The sequence below is a fragment of the Melopsittacus undulatus genome, chromosome 8 (genome assembly GCF_012275295.1).
Source record: "Melopsittacus undulatus isolate bMelUnd1 chromosome 8, bMelUnd1.mat.Z, whole genome shotgun sequence".
Lineage (NCBI taxonomy): Eukaryota > Metazoa > Chordata > Aves > Psittaciformes > Psittaculidae > Melopsittacus > Melopsittacus undulatus.
The window spans coordinates 2,550,714-2,574,731 of NC_047534.1; the positions used below are offsets into that span (position 1 = coordinate 2,550,714).

At 41.8% G+C, this 24,018-nt stretch overlaps 1 protein-coding gene across 2 annotated transcripts in view; it reads right to left on the reverse strand.

Moving 5' to 3' along the window:
- The window catches only part of EPN2 (epsin 2), a 45,436-nt gene that overhangs the window by 7,503 nt on the left and 13,915 nt on the right, over positions 1-24,018 (reverse strand). For both annotated transcript variants that reach the window (XM_034065079.1, XM_034065078.1), the window contains exons 2-6: positions 17,260-18,034; positions 6,797-6,909; positions 5,201-5,293; positions 4,774-4,930; positions 1,563-1,736 (exon numbers count right to left, since the gene is read on the reverse strand). In XM_034065079.1, coding sequence (XP_033920970.1) covers positions 1,563-1,736; positions 4,774-4,930; positions 5,201-5,293; positions 6,797-6,909; positions 17,260-17,854 — 1,132 coding nt within the window. In that variant the 5' untranslated portion in view covers positions 17,855-18,034. The remainder of the gene's footprint in view (positions 1-1,562; positions 1,737-4,773; positions 4,931-5,200; positions 5,294-6,796; positions 6,910-17,259; positions 18,035-24,018) is intronic.

A 24,018-nucleotide genomic window follows, 5' to 3' on the forward strand; every position in this document is an offset into this window, starting at 1 on the left:
GCAATTTGTAGCCCATTTGTGTACCAAGAAGCCACTCTGTCAGGTTTCAGGGCAGCAGTTCAGATCAGCTGGAGTGCTCCTACTCTTACTCAGGACCAGGGAAGAGGATAATGTGAGAACACTGTCCTTTCCTACAGTATTAGCCAACTAATTCAGAGCAGTGTGCTTTGAAATCTTGATGTAAGGCACACTCAGCTTGCTGGGGTTTTACTGAGTGTCTGCACTAGAGATGTATAGGCAGGTAAATATCACTGCAGAAGAGAACAGCAATGAATTTACAGCCTAAACTAGAAAGTGTGTTAATCAGCCCTCAAGTAGAACACACTTCTGACTATAGCTCCAAAGACAAATGTAGCATCGCTACAACTTAAGTGATGATTTGATATATGCTGCTGAAGTTAAAGGGAGGAGGAATGCAATAGCAAAGGTTATCTGTGCCATGTAGAGATGGAAAAGCCCTGTTAGCTAAAGCACCAGAACTTGCCCATAGTTTGCAACCAGTGAAAATACAACACTTTCCAAAGGTGGACACATCCTTACCTCAGAATGGAGGGAGAAAACCCACACCTAAATCATCAGCAATCACACTCCAGAAAAGCTTTACAGTTTGCTTTGGTTTTTAAATTAGTATTAGTTGAAATGTTTTTCTGATTTACTTTTAACCTTCAATACATTTCAAGCACACAAAGTATGAATTTAGCACCATAAAGAACACAGAAAATCCCAAGAGCACAAGTGAAGGTTGTAATAACCATACTTCTCATCAAGAACAAAGACCCATCATCGTTAAAGAATCATTCTCATACTGATCCAGTTATTGCCCTTTGCCCAGTGAAAAGGTGATTAGACAGCTTCTGCAGTCCTCAGATTTCCTTTGTCTATTATGCACTGAGATGAATGACCAGCAGAAAATGCATTCAGGATGCATTTAGCTGCGGTGCCAACATGAAAATACCAGGTATTAGGACTCATCAAGGTTGCATTAGTTACGGAGTATGAACAGACAATTACATCAGCACCTTCTGCACCTTGCTACACAAGGGCACAGGGATAGCTTTCACATCCCCAGTCTGAAGTAACAAACCTTCATTTGCACCTCTAAAAGTCTCCTCAGAACGTGGAGATGCTCAACCTGTCAATCTCCATCTGCAGAGCCATCCATCTCAGAGCCATTTATCATAATGAAAGGTAAAATCACAGTATCATTCATTTCCAGAAATTAAGTCCTTGCCTCATTAAAGGTAAAACCCATTTCAAAACCCAACGGCAGCAGCAGTCAAGTGCTCAGCAGGCGTCCACAGATACCAAGAAAAGAACGTAAAAGGGACAGAGGAGGTAAAGGGACAGAGCAGGAAGCAGCAACGCAAATTCAGAGCTCTAAGTCAGAACTATTACATTTGAAGTTCTTTATGCAGCCAGCTATTACAACTGCCATTTATTTTACAGACCAGTTCTGCAAACTGTCCAGCACATCACTTCTTTTAACCAACCAATGCAAGAAAATAACTTCGATTACACCTCCATCACTCAAAATATGGATATGGGATGAGACTGTTTCTCACCAGAAGTGGAGAGAGGTTTGTTTGCAGGTGCTGGTCCCCAAGGATCCACTGAAGATTTTGCTGCAGTAGAAGATGGCTGAGCAGGAGCCCAAGGGTCAACATTTTTGGACAGAGTCTGAGCTGTGGATGCCGCTGGTGCTGCCCAAGGGTCAACAGAAGCAGCTGGTTTGGCACCTGCAGAAGAAGCAGCAGGAACACAAGTCAGTCCCATTTCACTTTGGAAAGCTTCCCTTGGAGATTAATCTATTTTATAGGTCGTTCCTGCCAATTAATACTAGACACCAATAAGTGTCTGGTATTAATAAGTTCAGCATCAGGAATACTGATAAGTCTCAGCATCTGTCACACATACTGAACAACATGCACAAGTAAAGGCTGTGCAAGGCAGATGAATACAACAAATCTTCCTTTTGAAACTGAACACATAATAAAACATAATAAACAATCTGCACTTCCAACAAGAAAACAAACTTGCTTTTGTTACACTGTCACCACAATAGAAATATCTGACTGAAGGAAATTAAAGGGTATATTTATGACCTCACGGGAAAGAAGGTTTCTAAGAGTCCTGTATGTAAAAGGTATGAACTGTACAATATTAAGACTTGGACAAAGAAATGTGTAAGATTCAAAGGGAATGGTTTTCAAACTCTTTTAACCACACTGTTATTTCCCAAAATATAATGAGCTTCCATGAACTAGCTGTGCTTTTTTGTTGCCCTCTGTATGCACTCCTCCTGCCACAGATCTAAGCTGGCCACTGACATCCCTGCCTATGTTTCTTTTCAACCTAATGCCTACATGTTGAGGTTTCCCATTTTTACTGGGAGATGCTGACAGCTCTTCTCTCCCACAGATTCACATTACCAAACTGCTCTGGGTCATGCTCAAGGTTAGAGCTTCCTGTGCAAAGTGGCAAATTAAAGCAGTAAAAGGGGAAGGAAAGAGAACAAAACTTGTCTCTCTATACACAACTTCCTGCCAGTTTTATCTTCTTCCTCCTGCTATTAATTTATCACATTTCAGCTTAGGTGACCTCTTCTTCCTTCTGCCATTACATGAAACTATTTTGGCTTACCCAGGACTATTCTGGCTTAACCCAGGACTGCTGAAGCAAACCACATTTTAGGTGGGCTACGTCTATGTTGGAACATTCTTGCTTTGTTCCTACATGATCCATAGCTGCTGCCCCTCTTCAGCCATCAGTGGAGGAGTGGGAAGCCAGTAGTGACAATGCACAACTCTACAGTGATCAATTCCCTTCAAGTCAAATGGTACCTGCAAACCCATTTCCTCTTCCCAGTGAAACCTCTCCACCAGTCATGGCTTAATTACTAAATGAGAGCTGTATAACCCAAGAGCAGGCCAGAATTACCCCTGCAGTACACAGCTATTATCTTTAACCACCATGAGGGTTTCCAGTTCCAACTGAGTATCTTTTAAAACTACATACAAACACCCCATGGCATCACAAGAGTCTTGAAAACCAGTTCAATGCTACATACAGTGGCACAATTCCAATTTGCCACTTTGGAATTGTTACATCAATATGCCACTTTGGTCTTTGTTTCATCAACAGGCAGCATTGTCTTGCTGCAGCTTTGGATCAGGAAATGCTACAGTTCTCCAAGTAAGCCCAACTATTCCCACATCTGTACTTACACTTCCTTTATCTGCCCTTAGTGCTGAGTTATGAGCAACGCCACACAAGAAATGCCAATGACAGCACTTTGCATAAATGGAAGCTTTCAGGAATGTCTTTTCTTTCATAATGAGAGTGCACAGAATTAAAGCACTTGGGAAGACACCTTCCCGTAGCTTCCATTAGCACTGAACAGCCAAAGCACAGGCAGCATTTGAGAAATACAGTTAAATGAATCACTCTTTTATTAGCAAATCCATAAATCTTACACCTTCAAGACTATTCCTTAGGAGCCAACACACCAGCAAGCTGCAACAAGGGCTTGTTCTATGGTATTAATAAAGTTAGGAGCCACTGAGAGGAAATGCTACAGGAAGGAAAATCTTGTCAGAGGATGACAGATTGAGCACAGCATTTGAAGGAGGTGGATTTTGGGTTTTAACCACAGAAAAACACACTGAGCAGCCTCAGGGCCCTAAGCTTGGACTGTCTCTGATTTCATGCTTGCAATTTATCACCATAATAGAAACAGGCTACACTAAAAACAATGAAGCGCAGTTGTTCCAGCAGCCATGGAGGTGACTTTAATGCCACCATGAGGAGGGGAAGAAAAAGTAATGCATTTTATTATTAGGCTTCAAATTTTTCATCAGGAATGTGGAGGGTGGTGTGCTGAATGCTAATGCACACTGAAGCACTCATAGCAGAGGTTGTAGAATCACCAGCCTGAAGCAAAAGTGACAGAACTAAGCTGTTAGTCTTCACAAAAAGCTTCCAAAGCCAACATAAAAATGGATCCAATTCCACAGATGTAGTAAGTTAAATACATCCTATGAGGAATCATCAACTTATGTATGCAAAGGAGTAACTCCCTGATCAGACTTTGGCTAACCCAGAAACCAGATCACTACAAAGGCAGCAAAACATGCACGCAAAAGCAGACACATATAACAGTGGGTTTAATGGCTCTTTGAGGTGGATCTTCCACTTTAGAAACAGACTCCATGAACTCAGTATCAAAAAGCTTATAAAACAGTGAGTATTTAAAGTGGTAATCTCTTTTTTCATCTGTTTCTTTAGTATAAAAATCTCAATTTAAACAATTTAAGCCACTTGGTTCTGATGGCATACACATCACATTTCACTAGGAACAATTACAGACACAGTAATGCAGATCTATGGCTTTCCAGCCACCGCACCCAGTCTAAGTACTGCACTAAATACTGCCAAGAGCCTAATACCATGACACTGGACACAACTAGAAAAGCATGAGTATCCCTCCAGTTGTTTTTGCTCTACAAAGAATACAGAAGTTTCACTGGACCTCTTCTTTGTTAAGATTCAAAATGCATACACAAAACCCAGCTGCTTCAAAAGAGTGCAATTTCCATTTGTTTCCACTTGGAAATGAGTTTGGGAAACATTAGTTCCAGAGTATGGGAAACAATCAAAATGGACTAAGACACTGCAGTTATCAAGCATGACATTGTACATTGAGAAACCTGAAAAAGCTCAACGTTAAAAAGCAAGGAACTCCACTAAGCATTCCTTCCATCACTTTATCCTTACCAAATGATTGCCATGGGTCAGAGGCAGTAGCTGCAACTGTGGATCCTCCCCAGGGATCAGTTTGGTTTGCAACAGCAGGAGGTCCCCAAGGCTCTGTTTTCTGTGGGGCCGGTGCCGACGAGGGCAGGGCATCCATTAGGTCCAACAAAGTGGTATGCTGAGGGCAGGAATAATCTGAGCGTCAATCAAGAGCATGAGCAACCCCGAGTACAAACCCATGAGAGTGAAGAAGCAATTCTTTAGCTTTTCCTTTTACACACCTGCATTGACTAATAGCTTGAAATTTAACCCGCATGGAAGAAGCTTTAAGCTACACAACAAAGCAGTTTCCCAAAAGCATACAAGAGCTCGGTATTAAGCTATTTTTGTGTTACTGTATTTCAGCTTTTGGCAGCATAACCGGGAATTTCTTAGTCGAAGGCACTACCTCCTTCTTTTTGGGAATTTTAATTGTGTCTCTGCGACTCTCCTCCAGAGCCATCTGTAATCTCAGATCATCTCCGCGTCTGAGGCGCTCCTCCTGCAAAGGAAATCAACACTGTTGATATAGACCATTAGCCTAGACTGTGCTGTTTGCTCCCTCCAAGTGCCTGGCCCCCTTGGCAGGACTCTGCCAGGGAAGGCCTGGTATTCCCTGCCACCCTCAGAGCGCAGGCACGCACAATGGGATCACTGGGAATATTTGCTCTAACTTGGACATAACACAAATGGGGGAGTGGAATTTGTGATTCCTGCCTCAAACAGAGGTCAGGAGCATGCTGACCCTGTAACACCAGCGTAGCAGTGTGATCACAACCATTTGGCTGACTGAAGTTCACCCTTGTATTGTTTTACACCTAATGGGAAAGCTATAACTTGAATGTTGTTAGAATTATAGAATCATAGAATAGTTAGGGTTGGAATGCTAGGAACACCACAGAACTTGAAGTAAATATCCCATCTCTAAACCACTGTGATGTTTCTAAGCATCCAAATCACCACTGAAGGACAAGGGGATTTACACTTATTTACACTTCAATCTTCCTAGCGTTTGTCAGCTTCCCTCCACACCTGAAGCAACATTTACAAAGAACACTAAATGAATTCAACCAGCTATTTTGTAAGCTTTAAACATCTGTCAATTACCATGTTTGGGGCACATTCAACCACTTTAAATATCTTGGTTTGCATCACAGCTTTCAGAAGTTGACTCATTCCCCGCTTGGTATTTCCCTTGTGATTACGTTAAGCTATTTCAACTGATCAGGTTCTGATTTTTATTCTCTTTATTGCTCCATAATGACAAAGTTTACTGGGTGATAGTTTCCAAGCACAGAGGTACCAATGCTTAACATAGAGCTGTGAGCTAAAGTTGTCACAGGAAGACTAAAATATCACAGATACTCAGCACAGCGAGCTTGAATCTTCACTCACAGCTGAGATTCAACAACTTTGTTATATATATTAACATGCAGTAAACTTTACCCATAGTTCCAGCATTTACTCCAAACTTCAGAATGAACCTCCTAAGAATTAACACAGTAACATAATCCATATCGTGTTACTGATACCTATATATCCTGATAGATCAGGAGCTAAGTTACTTTAAATCAGGTTCTTTATGTACTTTTTGTCACCTTTCTGTTCCAATCTTAGCAAATGAACAGATTGTTCAAAATCTCATTCTAATCAGAATTCACTTGACATTCCTTATGCTGGCCCCATTATTGAAGGATTTCAGGACTAGTCATGTTTTCAGCTCTTCCTAACTGAAACCATCTTCAGTAATGTGATGATTAACATCCTCCCACACAAAGTCTTCTTGCAAAGTGACTGTCATCTTCCACTAGTCTCAACAGCTCGGAGGCAGAAGTTACTTTAAAAAGAGATTTCAAAAGAACACAAAAGAGTAACATCTTCCAAAATGGCTCATTTTTCTCTCCCCCTATTCCACCTGGAGCAAAGCCAAGCTGCCATTGAGAAAACAGCACTGTAGCTCAACTACAAAAGCACGGACACGTTGGAAACCTACACGGGCACTGACCTGCTCCGCCACTTCCCGGCTCATGGCCAGCGCCAGCTGCAGTTGGAGCTCCTCTTCTCCACTTGTCTGAGGCCGGGCCTGCTCGAGCTCTGAGGAAACTCGAGGGGATGTGGCTGTTGGGAGACAAAAGACAGCATATTTAACACACCAAATACCACAAAGATACAACAGGTTGGATTATTTCTCGGAGCAGAGCATCCCATTCCCACAGAGCCTTCTCGAAGGTCCCCAGCACCATGAGCTCCCTCAACCACCACAGATAAAGCTCCAAGGGTGAGATTAACAAACCAGAACAATTAATCTGGGAAAACTTTCCAAGATGGTTCAATGTTCCTGGAAAACAAAGGCTTTTTGTGCTAATGGGGCTGCAACACCAAGAAGCATCACCAATGAATGCTGGATACCCTGGCTCAGCGTTATCAGAGCTTCAAGAGACTACACACTGATGTAAAAACTATAGAATTCATCAGTCAAGAAAACACTTGTTGGTGTTTCTTCCACCTTCCAACATCAGTAGGGATTTGCTGGGAGTTGGCCAACAGCAGGGTAAAACTGGATACCACCCACTTTTCCATATAATAATACAGTCTTAATGGGATAGATAAAGAACTATTCTTAACTGCTAAGCAGGCTCCCAGGCAAACAAGCCTCCAAATTCACAAGAATAGTATATCATTCTCTGATAAGAAAGTTTGGTGCATAGGTTGGGGGGTGGTTTATGTTTTGGTTGGTTTTTCTTTGGATGAAGACCATTATGAGCTCAGACCTAGTTGGTAATACACCCCCTCCTCAAGTAACAGTCAAGCATGACAGCTAAAATCCACCATTTCTCAATACACAAATCTCTTCCTGATGTTATCACCACAGGAGCAGGCAGAAATTACCATACCAATGGGATGAAACTAGCAGGTTTGTCATTACACAGTTATTTCACATTTTTGGTGCTCTCTCAGGTAATTCTCTGGCATCCCAATCACTCACACAGAAATCTCCTCTTACTTCAGCATGTCTGTATTTAATGGTTGGAATAATTCATTAGTTTGACAAAATGTATGCTGGCTTTTAAGGAAAAGGAACCATATATTCAGACTAGGATGTCAAGCTCAAAGAAATCAAGTTCTTTGTTAATAGGTCAGTTATTGAGCATGTAAAAACTTCCAGAACCCATTTTTCAGACACTACTTTAACTTCCAATCTTGCCTCCCCCAAGGTTTTAGGCCAAAATGACACTACCAAACAAAAAGTGCCACCTTCTCTCTTATCCAGCAGACCAGAAGGAAGGTGACTCTCCATAAACAAGGACTGACCCTTCCTTTCCACCATACACTCAATGTGCCATCCTCTCCCGCTCCACTTCTAAAGGGACAAATTCATTTATCACCCAGGACAATTCTTCCACAGCGTGCTGATCCTGAAGCTCCAACCAGACAAGCTCCTTATTTCACCTAAAGACATTACTCATACCTCTATTCTATTACTTTTGCAAACTTTCTTATATAAAGTATCTAAATTTAGCCTGCTTAATGAGTACTTTTGCTCCAACGATCACAGACAGGCTCTCTAATATATTATAAGGACTATTACGGACTTAAAGTAGGAATAAACAGGGCATCAGAGAACAGGATGTTCAACAGCATGGAAAACACAACTGTCAAATGTTTGTAACATCTGAATATGCTTAAATATGAGAATAAAGAGAATTAAAAAGAAAACACAAGGTTACCAAAAAGTAGCCCATGATAGAAATACTGATTTCCTTCTCTGATTTGTCAGTCAAAAGGAGAAGTGTGTGCACAGCAAAGCATTTTCTGGTGCTGAATAAGATGTTACTGTCAAGCAGAGGGTAGTGTAAGAACTGAAACACGTAAAGAACCAACTAAAGAAGAGATTTCATCATACTTCCCACCACCAAGGAAGCTTACTAACAGTTTCTCAAGAATTGGCTTAAAGGCCAACCTTCACAAAGATTACCAAATAAAGAAATGCAGAAGGATCTAAGGGAGAAATAAAACTCATTTCTTTGATGCCCACCTTCTGCTGACTGGGGGCATCAACTGCAAGTGACAGAGACGGAGAGAACTTACTTTAGTACTAACACATGCAATAACTCCCAGCCACTCACCCCATACAGCTATTACCAACATGAGCACTGCTGCATCAAAGCATTAGTCAGATTTCATTTGACATACCAGAAATGAAGTCCAAGACAGATGATTTCAAAACAGAAATGATGTGGAAATGCTTCCCTTCTGAGCATAGAGAATATTTTATGTGTTTATCTTTGCTAAAAGAAGATTGAGCAGTTTAAGGCTGCTAAATAACACCATGGAGGGAGAAAAGCTATTTAGGATAAGGGAGCAAGAACTTAATGGCATAAATTGACCATGGATAAATTGGAGATGCTAAGAGAAAGAAGCCACTTTTCAGTGGGAGTTACAGAAGAAGAATCATAACTGGTTTAAACCCCAAGCTGGATAAGCATACAAATGGGACACCACCAGTCACCTGAGAACAGATGGCAACTGGACTGTGATCAGGCAGGTGCCTTCTGCTCTCTTCTTTCTTCAGCTGCATTTGTGGGAAGAATGTGATTTCCTGCCCACTTTGAATAGGATTTCTTCCATCTCTGTTGACATAACTACATCCAGTGGCAACTAAGAAGCTGATGACTTCAAAATTATGTGAAATAGGTTAATTCTGATGATTTTCCTCCCATTTCCACACAAACAGCTACTTAAAGTGCTCACCAGTTTTAGCTTTTAATGGCACATGGCATTTTTGCTCTAAAAAGCTGTGAGAAGAGGGGATTGCATCCTACTCCAAGCCTCTACTTGCCCTCCCACAGTGGGTCCTTGCCTCCAGCCGTGCATGGGAAGGGCAGGCTTGCTTTGGCAGAGAGCTACATTACCTCACAGCTCCCAACAGAGACCAGCATTCAGGATCTGAACACAGATAATAAGGGGTCTCACAGATATCGCTTATTTCTTTTCACTTCTAGGCTTTTCAGCAATTCATTCTCCTTGGCTTTATTAACTCTAGAAGGCACTTCAGAGCTTGAAATTCTTCCTTGGGCCTCACATTAAAAAAACACTGACAGAATAATCAGATGCAGGTTAATCAGGGCTGAAGGACCTCCCCTATGGAGCCAGGCTGAGGGAGCTGGGCTGGTTCAGCCTGGAGAAAGGTCCTTAAGGGGAGTTCTTAGAGCAGCTCCAGTGCCTAAAGGGGCTGCAGGAAACCTGGAGAGGGGCTTGGGACAAGGGCCTGTAAGGACAGGGCAAGGGGAATGGCTTTAACCTTCCCAAGGGGAGGCTGAGATGGGCTCTTAGGCAGAAGCTCTTCCCTGTGAGGGTGCTGAGGCGCTGGCACAGGGTGCCCAGAGAAGCTGTGGCTGCCCCATCCCTGGCAGTGCTCAAGGCCAGGTTGGACACAGGGGCTTGGAGCAGCTGCTCCAGTGGAAGGGGTCCCTGCTTGGAGCTGGAGGAGCTTTAAGGTCCCTTCCAACACAAACCATTCCATGATTAAAATGTTGCTGGTTTACATCTAAAGTTCTGCAGTGGTTATAAAGCCATCTACATTAAGGAGCTGCCAGCATGTTTTCTGCAAAAGGATTAAGGCAAATTCAAAACACTCTCCTTGAGAGTAACCTGGTTTATCCAGCAACATCCCTCCTGAATTCCTACAGTATTTTAACTTTCTATGCTGGCCTCATCCTGCATTAACGTTTTAATTGCAAGGATCTAGCATAAAGGTTATTGCCTTAGTAACAGTATCGCTGCAGCACAAAGAATCTCTTATCCCCCAGCACATGACAGTTAACTCAGATGTTTATGTAAGATGGGCCTCAATAGATCAATTCTGACCTGCTAAGCCCTGCTTTGTTGCTGCTCGGAGAATGTGGAGATCCTGGTCCCCTCAAGGCTGCTCAGAAGCAACTGTGTGGGGATCTGCTTGAGCAGGGATCCACAGCACCAGGCTGCCTGCTCAAGACACTGGCTGCAGTGCAAGGAAATGATTTCCAACCTCAGTTAATCACTAAAGCAGGATTCTGCTCCACCATCTGTCTCTAGTACAGGCTATGATGACTTTCAGACATATCTATTGGTAATTTACTGTATTTTTGGCTATGTTAAAAGCCCCCTGTAAATGTCTATAGGTTTGGTTAAGTCAGTGACTTGAAGTGTATATAAAGTTCACAGCTACAAAGCAGAGCTGTTGCCTATCTTAAATGATAAAGACTAATCCCAGCATAAAAATCAGACTGGGTAGTTTAGAATCATGGAATGGTTTGGGTTGGAAGGGACCTTAAAGCTCATCCAGTTCCACTCCCCCTGCCACGGGCAGGGCCACTTCCAGTAGACCAAGTTGCTCCAAGCCCCATTCAACCTGGACACTTAGGATTTCCATTCACAAGTGTGCTTTAGGTGTTTTGGGGTTGTTGGATTTTTGTGTCACTCAGACCAGATGATGGCACAGAGTGACATGCAAAATAAGCTTCTTCATTTGCATTTCTTTGGAACAGCAGCCGGTTCTTAGTCACATTTCTTCACACAGAAAAGCTGCTTCCTCACTCAATGGGTACTCCTACAGAGGTAGACAAAACCAAAGCTGATCTGAAAAATTAGAGTAATATCAAGGGAAGAACTTAGAGACTGAGAGCAATTCACTTGGCAACCAAGTGGAGAACCCATTTATTTGTCTTCAACTGAAAGAACATTCAAATAAAGATGGGATACTTTCAAAAAGCCAATCTAACCTCTCAGATTATGAAAGGGTACCTGAAAGCTGCTTAATCTAGAGGGAATTGTGTACTGCACCTTTCCACTGGGAATCAAAGAGACCTTTCAAACACAAGAAGAGAACTAATAGCACCCCTTAATGTGATGAGGTGGAGCGGATCAGCTTCACTACATGATTTCTAATTGCACTGAAGCAGACAGAGCATTTCTGAAACTCATTTAATGCTGAGCAAATCCTTCAGCTTTGGTTCAAGAGCACTTTTTCTCTCAGGTGATCCCTGTGCTCTTCTTCATAGTCAGATAATTCACTGCAACTCCAGAAGCCTGGTTGCACTGATGGCAGCTCCCACCTTTACTTAGAGCACCAGAAAAACAGTAGTGTGAGGAGAGTATTAAATCAGGTTGTCAAGTGACGTCTGATGGGTAACACAGAAGTCTACCACATTCCTTTAACACCTCTAACTACAGAAATCATCTGCTCAGCACATCCAGATTCATTGCTGGATGATATGCCATATATTCCTTGACTAAAATGGGAGGCCTGAGATGCGTTCCAACCTGCAAAGATACAGAGCACACAAAAAAAACAACCTAACCAAAGCTTTAAAAAGAGCATTCTGAATTTCCTACAGTGTCAAACCCAAGTCATTCCTCTGCATTATTCTGTACCCTAAGCAAAGGGGAGACAAAGCTGAAATAAATGAGTGAACACAAACTTGCTGATGTTTCACAAAGCTGTTTTGAAATGAGTTAACTTAATGGGAATAATCATTGGAAATATTAAAACCTGTTCTTTCTACTGAAGAAAATTGCTCCCCAAATCTTCACAGGTAAGGAGAACAGACTCAGTATTCCCCAAGACCCATAAAAGCCCTTTTCACTCCATCTTTCACTAATCTTTTATCAACCAGGCTGTATGTATAATGGATCTGATTTCCCAGCCAAGCAGCCTACCTCTGGACAAAGTGCTCTTCTCAAACCAGGTCACAGTGTGCACGTTGTTCCTACCCTGCTGCACTTGTGTAAATGGAATGGGGACATTAAAACACACCCCCATCTTGCTCTGCCAACGTTTCCAAGTGCAGCCCAAACCCAAGGAGCAGATGGCCAAAGGAAAAGAAAGGACATGTGTACAACCCAAAATAACACAGGGAAGTTCTGGTTTAGGCATAATAGGACTGGACCTCTTCAAAAAGCAGGGCTTTAGTAAACTTGGTTTTAAAACATGAAGGGTAGTACAGGGAGAGGACCAGCATTTCCCAGGGATCTTTCAAAGCTGAAGCACACTATCTCTGGGGCAGGGATGCCAAGGAATTAGCTAGTCAGTCACTTCCCTTCAAGCAGAGTATGTTATCCATCATTTTTCTGACTCTTACAACAACCCAGCCATGGGGAGCTGCAGCAGAACGCACTGCTGCTTCCTGAGCAACCCCAACTGGGACAACTCAGAGCATTCCAGCAGGATGGGGGACTTCATCAAGACCAGTAAACTCCAAATGCACTCCCAGGCTTGAAACAGCATCACAGTTCAGACTCAAGAGGTCTATATTAAGAACACCCTACTTTTCCCTATGCAGCCATAAATCCAGAATCCTATTTAAGTGGTCAGCTGTAGATGAAAGAAGGCTAAGGACAAGAGGTTTCCAACACTGGGTGACTAGCATAAAGACAATACTTAGATACAAAACCAGACTGAGGGTAGAGAACTACTGCCCCCAGAAGATCTCAAATACTGACCTCATATCCCCTCCTCTCCCCAGTAGATTTATTTCAGCACCACAAAAGAACATTCCTTTAGCATGAAATAAAACCTGCTATCAGATTTCATGCAGTTCCATACAATTTACACATCTTCCAAAAGAAATACAAACTTCTATGTGTTTTGTCATGGTGTATTTAATAGCTCCTAATGTAAATATATATATTGCTGTTGGCTTAAAGCAGGAAGACAGTCAATTGTCCCCAGTATGTTGACGAGATGGAGGTTGGGAGGAGCTTTATTTTGGTTCAGCTTTACAATCTCTCTCTTGGCTTCAATTCACAGATTATGAGACCAGATAGCAAAGCCATAGTGATACTTTTACAAGTGTTTGCATTGATAGTGAGTAATAAAGCACTCCCTAGAATTACACAAGCTTTACAGCACACAGCTCTTCAGAGCCAACAAAGCCATCAAGGCAAAGCTTTGGGGGAAAGGATTTTATTAAAACCTCTCAGACTTCACCATTTCACTTTCCATGGATTCTAAAGGATTGTTAGAGATGAGACGAAAATATCAGAGAGGAGAGAGGGAGAAATGTCCTTCCTTATTTACCAGTGTGTCTTGCCTGCAGCAGTATGGGGTGATGGTGCATCAGTCAAGAGATCCTTTCCCATCTTGAATTCTGGACAGACTATCCATACTGCTTTTATTTTGTCATAAAGGATAAATCTGGGACACAAAGACCAGCAACTCTACAAGAAAAACCTTTCTGGCTCAACATTAAATACAAAACCTCATTCCTATGTGCACATTGGACACCAGCTTAAGGAGCTAGAGAAGAGCAGTAGTTTGATGCTTACAGCCAATGCTATACAGTGAGCTAAAGCAACACCCTGAAGAAATGGGATAAAAATGGGTCCACTGAGGTATCTAATATTGTACTTTGAGTAACTGACAGGAGGAGGAAGAGATCCCTCACACAATCTAGACATGTTATCCTCTGGAACTTATTTGTTCCCCTAGTGATCTGTCCTGGAGAAACCATTAAGCTCTTCCAACCAGCTCAAGCTGCTTTTCTTCAGCAGGAAAGTATCAAAAAAGAGGAGATTTTACAGCCAAACACAACCTTTGCCAAGTAAAGGGAATGCATTCCCAAAACCTGCAAACCCCACCCATTGCATCCAGCAAGGAACAGAAGTAAAACACGCTAATACCAAACCACTGAGAGATGAAACACTGCATTTAGCTCTGGTGGTGAACAGGCTGTTGTTAAACTTTCCCAAACTTCATTTCCATGTGAATGTTCCTAAGACATACTCAACATTTAGCAAAGAGGGTGGATGTACATTTTTAATAGGCAAATCTCATGCTATAGGTTGCAAATCTAAATGCCTCTGATCTTCTCTTCAAAGGCACAGAGGAATGAAAGAGAACACTGCCAGAATACACGCTACAGCAACCGCATCTTAGTACTGTTATATGGAGAGGATTTCCCAGGAGCTCAGCATAACTTAATGCCTTTTACATATTATACCCAATCCATATTTTCAGAACAAAAGAAGGCTCTCATTCTAGAATAAAACAAAACAGGATGGATACGATCTTTTTCACTTCAAATAACGAAAAGCATCTTTTCCATTAAGTTTAGAAGGCACAAGAATAACAAGAATTTATGTAAGAGATTAAAGGTCTGGATTTTGATGAAAGTCCTTTCCTTGTTTCCTCAGATGAAGGACAGTTTCCCATTATCAGAAGCACTTAGCACAGCTGTTTTGTAAGGTGCTGGGGTGCTTTGCTAAACTCAAGTAAACCACAGAAGAATCATTAGAACGTCAAAAGATACAGATCATAAAAACTAACAACCATCTGCATTTTTGCTGATAGAGAATTCAGTGCAGGGGAGTCTACAACAGGGGAAGAACCCAAAGGGAAAAAACAACCCTGAGATTTCTAAAGCTTCTTAGGTACATGCTTATGGGGGAGGAGAAAGATAGATTAAGAAATCATTACCTCAAAAGCAATCCTGCAAAGAGATATACATCAAAGTCATCCGCAGGCAAATGAGAGTATCCAGTAAATCAACACCCTGTGCTGACAGAATAACCAACTTGCTTCTTGACATCTCATCCCCCATCACAATCCTTACAGTATCCACAGAACACCAGCTCAGGCACACACCCTGCATTTCTTAATCCCTGCTGTGAGGAACAGTTTGAAGCCTCTGGTAGCATTTAACATGACAAACAATAGTTACATGCTCTAATTACAGTTAAGACCTGGTGAAGAAATAACCCCGTGGAACAAACCAAAGGTGTGCTCAGCAAACCCTAGTGACTATTATTGCAATCCACCAGTATAAATTAAAAGCAACATTATTGCAAGCTATCTCCTAAATTAAGTGTTTTTGTTGCAGTCTATAGAGCTACAGACTTCAAAAGCCAAAAATGTTATTGCTGTCATAACAATATATATGTTCTCCTTTAAAAATCCACAGAATCAATGTTCATGTATGGTTATTACAGAAAACTAAGATGTTTGTTAATCCAGTGCTCATTAAAATTAACAGTCTCATACCTGGAAACTTTGATGCACTTCTTTTGGAACCCTGTATCCTAAAAGTATCTCCTTTTGAAACAACTTTTCCTGCTCTTCTCCACAGCTTCACAGGGACAGAGATTTTCCTCATCTCTAGCTTCATTTGTCCTGCTACATCCTATTGCCTTCCACAGAAAACCACGTTGGGGGTACTGACCCCATCCAGGGATTTATAATTTGAGCAGCTTTTTGGGACACAGGACATGCCAAACTGCAGATTCTTCCAAGTGGTGCTCAATCGATTCCCCACACTGGCTCAGTTACAGCCCTCCACACACTATAAGCATTCATTTAAAGACAAGATTTTTCCTTCAGAATTAGACCACAACCACTGACATTCCAGCCAAAGCAGCTTTCATCAGATCATTACTTATATTAAGAAGGATTTAGTGCCAAATCAGGCCTCTTCCTAACATGACAGGGAGTTCCCTCAAGCAGTGTTATAAAGAATCCATTCTTCCCACATCACTGTATTAAGTTTTTAAGAATGAAACACAGTGTTTAGGACTGCTACTTGCACAGCAATTGCTGATAGTCTAAATATTTAAACATAAGACACGTTCAAAGCATTACTACACTAAGAACTGCTGGGCAAGCAATAAAGGAAATCAAACACCAATACTCTTCCCAAAGTAAAACAGCAGCATCAGAAAGTAGCAAAATGATGCAGGAAATACTCTATAGTTCTCATTTCTTGAATTATACCTAAAGAACAGAACAAGTTTCCAAGTACTTTTAAAACCAAAAACAACCAAACCAAAAATCAATTCACAATCTCCCTACTGAGACTGGGGGTTTATCACATCAAACACTGGAACGTGTTCACAAAAGCAGCTTGACAATGCTACCTTGGGGAACTGACAGTAAACAACTGCTTTTTAAACTGATGCACATCAATACACATATCCTCTCCAAAACAAATATTTAACCAGTCATTTGAAGAGACATTAGTTCCACTGAGCAGACCTACACAGACTCAGCCAGGGCAAAACGCTCCTTGCAGTCAGCATACTAATCCTCCTAGTAGGCACCATTTACTCTCATGTCTGAAAGCAATTCAGAATCATAGAATCAACTGCATTGGAAAAGACCTTTAAGATCAAGTCAAGCCTTAACACCTGCACCACCATGGCCACCACTAAACCATGTCACTGAGAGCCTTATCTACATAGTTTGTGGACACTTCCAGGGACGGTGACTCCATCACTGCCCTGGGCAGCCTGTTCCAATGCCTGAGCACCCTTTGGGAAATTATTCCTAATATCCAACCTGAACCTCCCCTTGTGCAGCTTGAGGCTGTTTCCTCTTGTCCTGTCCCTTTTTCCTTTGGAGAAGAAACCAGCCACCACCAAGTAGTCAGAGAGAGTACAAAACCTCTCAAAAGAAAAGGAAGAAAACTCCCTTTTTGTCTATGTATTTGTACTTACAGCCATGGTAAGATGCTGGGGATCCTCCAGACTTCCCATACTCTTGCTCTGAGTAGCTGGTGGATAGGTTTGGCTGACTGGAGCCACGGCCAAAGGTGATCTGATTGCTACCCACTCCAGTGGCCACCTGAGCCATGCGTTCTTTGGTCTTCAGGGCTTGGGCCCTCTCTGTCTTGAGTCGCTCATCATCCTTCAGAAGAGAGACCAGCTGCTTGGATTTCTCCCTCACATTGATGCCCTGGTCTTTACCATCCCGATCAATATATTGAAAATCTTTCAATGTCTGGATAGCAAAAATATTCTCTTTACACTGCTGCGCCACTCGCTCCGAACCAGTTTTGATCAGGTAATCTAAGAGAGTCAGGGCCTTGTACACGTGTCGCCAGTTCTTGCCATGGTCATTCAGTCGTTTCCAGATCATGCTCATAATCTCAGAAAAGGCCACCACATTGTAAGTCAGATCTGCTATTTCAGTCATGAGTGAACTGGAAGGACCCCATGGGTCATTGGAAGTTGCTTCCCTAACTTTTATTTCGGCCTCTGAATAATTGTTCACGATGTTCTTCATCTGCCGCCGAATAGATGAAGTCGTCATCTTTATTTCCCTTTTTAAGAAGACAAATCCCAGAACACAAACAAGGAAAGGGCTATATCTGCTCTTCTGTCAATGCTTCTGCACTGAGAAGGCTCCGGATCAGTGGCTTATTTGTAACACGTTCCACTACAATCATTTCCTCTCTTCAAGAGAATGACGCGAGAAAATGAGAATCATGACCTGCATAAGGGAAGAAAACAAAGCACGTTAGTTGGGTCTTTCATTGTTCCTACATGGAAAGCAACTTACAGAACTCTAGGAAAATAACTCAGGAGTATAACTGATGAATTTCCTCCTTGAATTTCTTCTAGACATTTGATTTTGGAAACTTCTTCATCTCACAAGCAATACTAAACACTTCAGATTACAAACCTGAACAAAACCAAAGCAAGAAGGTGTCCAGGCTTATGCAAATGTCAAACTCTACAAGCAAAACAGAAACCAAGTCCAAGAAATCACTTAGTGATTCAGTTTCCAACATGGTAAAAACCTACCTAGGATTTTTAATTACAGAAATTACCATGCTGGCTTGTAGAGAGGCGAAACTACATTAGAAATTCCATGCTTAGCAGCTATTAGCTTCCCTCTAGTTGACAACTGCAATCTGCCACCACTGCTGCAAGAACCTGAGCACTGAGAGAATAAGCAAACTGCCCCAAAATTAACCAAGCTATACCCGAAACCTCATGTTAGCTTAAGGCACACTCAGTATCAGGGCAGAGATCTTGAAGAAGGCTCTGCATTCAGTTGAGACACAGTGAAATGAGCACCACAACAACACCCTCCAACTGAAAGTGACCTTTAAATGCTAAGCAGATTAGAGAAGTTATTTTTCCGAATGCATTTACATTGTACGTTTGACAACACTCAGGACATGCACAGCTTCTGCTCTCTGCGTCTTCCACACAACACAGAAGCAGTTTTAATTATATGAAAATGGAATTGTAAAGCCAAAATGACTGGCAAGAACCCCCAAGGGCAAGCTGTGGAGCTGGAAAGCTGTTTCAGTTAGCTATTTAAGGTCACTGTTTCAAGTAAACAGAGGCCTATTAAGCTTCAGAATACATTACTGGAGTAAACTGGCAGATTTTGCTATTACATTAACACAGAATAGTCTTTGATATTCGCCAGTTGCATGAACCCTAAGCACTGATCCTGTAAGGGAACTTGCCATGTTTAATAGGGATTGCACAGTCAAGATGTCCTCTAACAGTGTTTCTCCAAACACTGAAGAAGCAACAGTATCACTTACAAAAGGCCTTGGAGAGAAGCAAAGCACAGATTTCCAGTCTAACATTGTTATCATTCTGGTACCATTTAGAATGAAAGCAGAATTAAGTGTCAGCTTGGACAACATGCAGCTCTGTGATGACTTTCTTACCATAAAGGTATATACCAACTGATGTCCTTATGATACATAACTCAGATCAGAAGAATACAACCCCCCCCCATAAGGGCTGAGCCTATCACCTGACCAGAAAAGCACTAAATAACATAAAATCAAAACCTCCTACATCAGTTTGATAAAATGCCCACCAAGCCCAGCATCCTCACACACAAATCCTCATGGAAAGACTGGAAGAACATATGTATATTCCCTTGCCTGATGTCTTGGGCATCTCAGATGCAACCTGTGGCATAGACTCTATAGCCAGCAACAGGCACACTGTGGCTCTTCCAACCCCTTTATTGAAGCCTCTTGTGTTTCCCATTTCACCTTCAGCAAGTACACAACAGCAGGGCTGTGTCCACACTGCACAAGTACCTCAGCTTATTTTAACCTCTGACATTTATTTCCCAAGCTGTAGACAGAAGGGATGCTCTTTAAGCAAGAACAAATCACCTTCAGCTTCTTTACATCACTCATTATCTTATGGGAATTGGCCAACTCCATTTGAAGTGAGGGTCTCCCAGAATTCAATCCCTCTATTTAGAAGCTGCTCCATATCTCAAGTCATCCCTTTCCATGCACATATTACACTTCTATTTCTTGAGATATACACAGTTCCAAGCACTCTACACTTCAGAGTTGGCAGTAACAAGTTCATATCACAATGTAGTCATTTATTGCTTAGGATTCCCTATGCTTTATCAAATACTTTCTAAAGTCTACTTGTCTTTTGGTAGTTGTGTCTCTACTCATGCACATGAAACCAGGGTCATTTCCTCTCCCCATGCAAATGTTTCAAGGCCATTTCAAATACCATTTTACCACTCAGCAGATCTTCCATCCTTCAATTCAAAATTCCTTTCAAATTTGACCAATTTGGTTCAATTTGGCCACCTTATTATTGAGAAATCATCTGGAAAAGGGCGTATTTGCACAAGCACTCATCTTTGGCAGAACACTTCACTTGGAATAACCTTGCTCTGTGAGAAACAACCGTTTACTCCTAACCCTGTTTCCTGTCTTTTAACTCACTGTGAATCACTGAAAACCATTCTTGTCTTATGAGTTTTGTTTCTTTACAGGCCAGGGATGAGAGGCCTCTAAGAGACCAAAATATACACGCAAATGCCTCACCTGTGTGTACCTTCCCAACCAAAGAAGAATAGAGAAGTTTGGTTCATTACATGTTCCAACTTCACAAGCTTTTGAAAGCAGCTCGTTTCAACACCACCTTTGGGAAGGTAGATTTTACATGGCAACACCTACTGGTCCTAAACACCTCCAACTTGGCCAGTGAAATAAATACCCGAGGAATGAATCATAATCACAACATAAACAGGGACATCAGGGTGCAATGTCACAAGCCATGCCAAGCTAATGGCAAGCCAGCACCAAACCCTGCAACCACCTCCCCCTTTTCTCTGTTGCATCAAATTTAGCACTCACACAACAGCACAGGAGAACTGATTAACTTAAAACCTGGTAGAAAATGAGCTTTTGAGCACTGGTTTCCTGTTGTATCAGAGCAACACGGTCACAAGTGTCACTGCAAGGCAGGCTATGAGAAGAATAAAAATGATCAAACCCTGATCTTGCTTTTGAAGGAGGTGGTTCAACCTAAAGGTGTCAAGATCCAGAAAATAGCATCAGAAAGCAAAGAGCTTTCATTCCTGCCCAACTACACACACTAGGAACTCATACACCTGACTTCAAAGAAGAAACCAAACGAACAAAAAAGGCAGGAGCCAAGGCCCTGCTGTGCTCTCCACACAGCCTGTAGCAAAGCCATGAATACTTTTCCTTCATTTAGCTGTAAAGTGCAGGCAAGAAGCAGAAGCAAAGTTAGAGCCTCATCAAGTACAGAAATGGTTTAGACAGAACCTTGGTTTTGGGAAGCACTTGGTTTACATTTAGGATTTATTAGGTTAATTACCAACAAAGCTTCAGCCCAAAAGCAAGTGAGCTTGGAGCACACAGATGTGCAGGAAGCCAAATGCATGGCAGCACCATTCCCCAAACTGGAAGCTTTGCTTAGGTGAGGCTTCTGAAGAAGGCTACCAGCAGAGAGTAAATCTGGAGTAGAGCTTTGTGAGAAGAGCTGGAGAGCACACATTTCAAGGAGAAAACACATTGGATTAAGTGAAAGGAGCATTTTTCCAAAATTAAAGATTTCACCTGTTATCCTGTAACAGACTGGAAAACCATCAGGCCATTGGTGCTGGTGTGGTTCTTTACCTTCATGTCTTTGATTCATGGAAACAAAGGCATTTAATGAGGATCCCACTAACATCTATTCTTGCCTTTTCTTGGATGACATATTTTCTAATCCTATTCTACTTTTAACCCACTGGAGACCATTTGTTCTAAGCTCCATGTTACTCCATTAAAAGTGGAATGGAAAGATGGACATCTAGCCCCCATCTAGCTGTACCAATATTCAAGGCAGCTGTTCTGACAGTAGCAGTAACCCTCACTAAGAATGCTGTACATCTTTCAGTATCTCCTTTACAAACTCTCTGCTTCCACACCACACCAAAGACACGTTTTACTTGATTATTACAGGTCTTGGAGCACTGTAACAGCCAATCTTATGATTACAGAGATCTGAAAACCAATCAGCCTCACTGCACGAAAGTGAGAAATCATTTCTAACGCATGATCAAATGCTTACCTAGAAAGCCTTTCCCCCCCCCCCCCAAGACCTCAGTGAATTAAGTTCTCCCAACAAACCACCAGGAAGTACAATGCTCTTGCAAGGTCAGCAAAAGCCAGTTTGCATTTGTAACATTACAGTTGCAAAGGAAGCAGAAAGCAAACTGTTTGCTCAAAGCTGCTGTTCCTTGCTCACAACAGGAAAAGGGATCAGCTTGAACAGAGCTCTTTCAAAGGTTCAACAGAGAGGGGAAGAGGGAGTTGGTCTTGTTCAGCCTGGGTGAGCCTTCCTTGTTTTCTCTTCCTTGGTCCCTCCAAGCCATTTTCTCTGGTTTCGAACTATCCTGTCATCTTTAAATAGATGGAAAAGGCCACAAGACAAGAAGGTGATGTCCACCTGTGCTATCACAGGTAACCTGCAAGGGAATGCCCCATTTCCTTTTTCCTACTCCAATAGTTTCATTACACAAATAACCCAAATGGATTCTCATGGTGCCTTTCTATATACAACAGAGACAGAAGGAAATCCTGAGCGCACCTCTCAACAGCTCTCTCTCACAAGAGGCTGAATTCAGTAAATAACATCTACATGAGGAAACCATATTTAATTTGCTAAAACTAACCCAGAAATTAAGCCAAGCCACAAAATCCTTCATAAATTTAGTTCAAAGAAAGAGCCATACAAATAAATCCACCTATAGACAGCAGAAGCCATTTAACTCTCTTGAATGTAAAACTCAAACCAGGGTTTGTCTGCACTGATAAAATGCCCTTCAAGCCTAAAGGTAAATACAGACACAGTCCAGCTAAGTATGGACCAGAAACACATGAAATACGTTATCAAATGGGCAATAAAAAGTGTGAAAATTAGCATTACATGTAAGAAGCTCACCAGAAATTTGTATGAAGTTTTAATGGTATTATAGACAACGTGTGGTAGACATTTACTGTGACACACATAAAAAGTGGGTTTTGAAAGCAGATCATTCATTCATTCTGTGATTTTGAGGCAATCTCTACAGACACGTTCATCTACATGAAAATATCCCCCCCCCTTTCATGAACTACAAGTTTCCATCCCAAGCTGCTCTCTTTGCTATTCAGGCTGGAGTGACAGCGCCAGGGATCCCTCAGGGACCTGATGAATTCCAGGATAAATCAGAGAAGCCAGGGCATGGAGAGCACTTCTTACCAGTCTGCAAAGAATGAGGCTAAGAGGAAAGCATTGCCAGATGCTGAGTAAGGAAGTTCTCCCAGACAGACAGACAGTGACACCACACCTGCACAGAGCAAAAAGCATGCACTCAAACATGACCCCAATCCTAACAGTAAGTCAGATTCTATCTGTGGCAAGGAAAAAAGATTCCCATTGCCCCCCACTGTAAATTCACATCCTAGTTTTCTTGTGATAGCTCATCATCTGCACAAATCCAAACCCACTGTGCTTTTAGAAAGTCCCATTTTACAGAAAACAGAAAAGTTTGATAAAAGGAAATTAAGCACAAGCTTTTATTTAAAATTCAATATAATAATCCAGAAAAAAAGGATAGCAAAGACTTTCCTTATAGTGGATCCCAGAAACAAATGTTCAAACATAGCTAATTCTCTTTCCCTTTTTCCTTTCCCTATTCATACATGATTCTTACAGAACTGGATGACCAGAGGGTATCATTATACTGCCTACAGTATGATCCCCTACTGCAATACAAACACTGTTCCCAAAACCAAACAGGAAGAGGTGCAACTGTACATTGTGGTCACTTGGAGAAGGGTACTAAGAGAAGCACAGAAGCTTGGCACTATATATAAAAGCCAACAAGCACCACACTTATTAGCTCCCTCTTGTCATTGTACAGCAGAGAAAACATCAATTCATGTGAAGAAAACAGTAAAGTGAAGACACTGAAATTACCATCAATGCCCTTCCTCAAGCTTCAACATTATTTAGGAAACGAGTTACAAATACAGATTGGCAAATGGGTTGAAGACCAGGGTTAACTCCAGCAGAAAGGTTTCATTTCCATTTTTCACAGCTGAAATGCTTGTCTTCTTCAGGGTCATTTCTGAGAAGAGGAAATGGTTCAAAATTCAAAGTTCTGGAAGCTTTCCATTCCCTTTTACA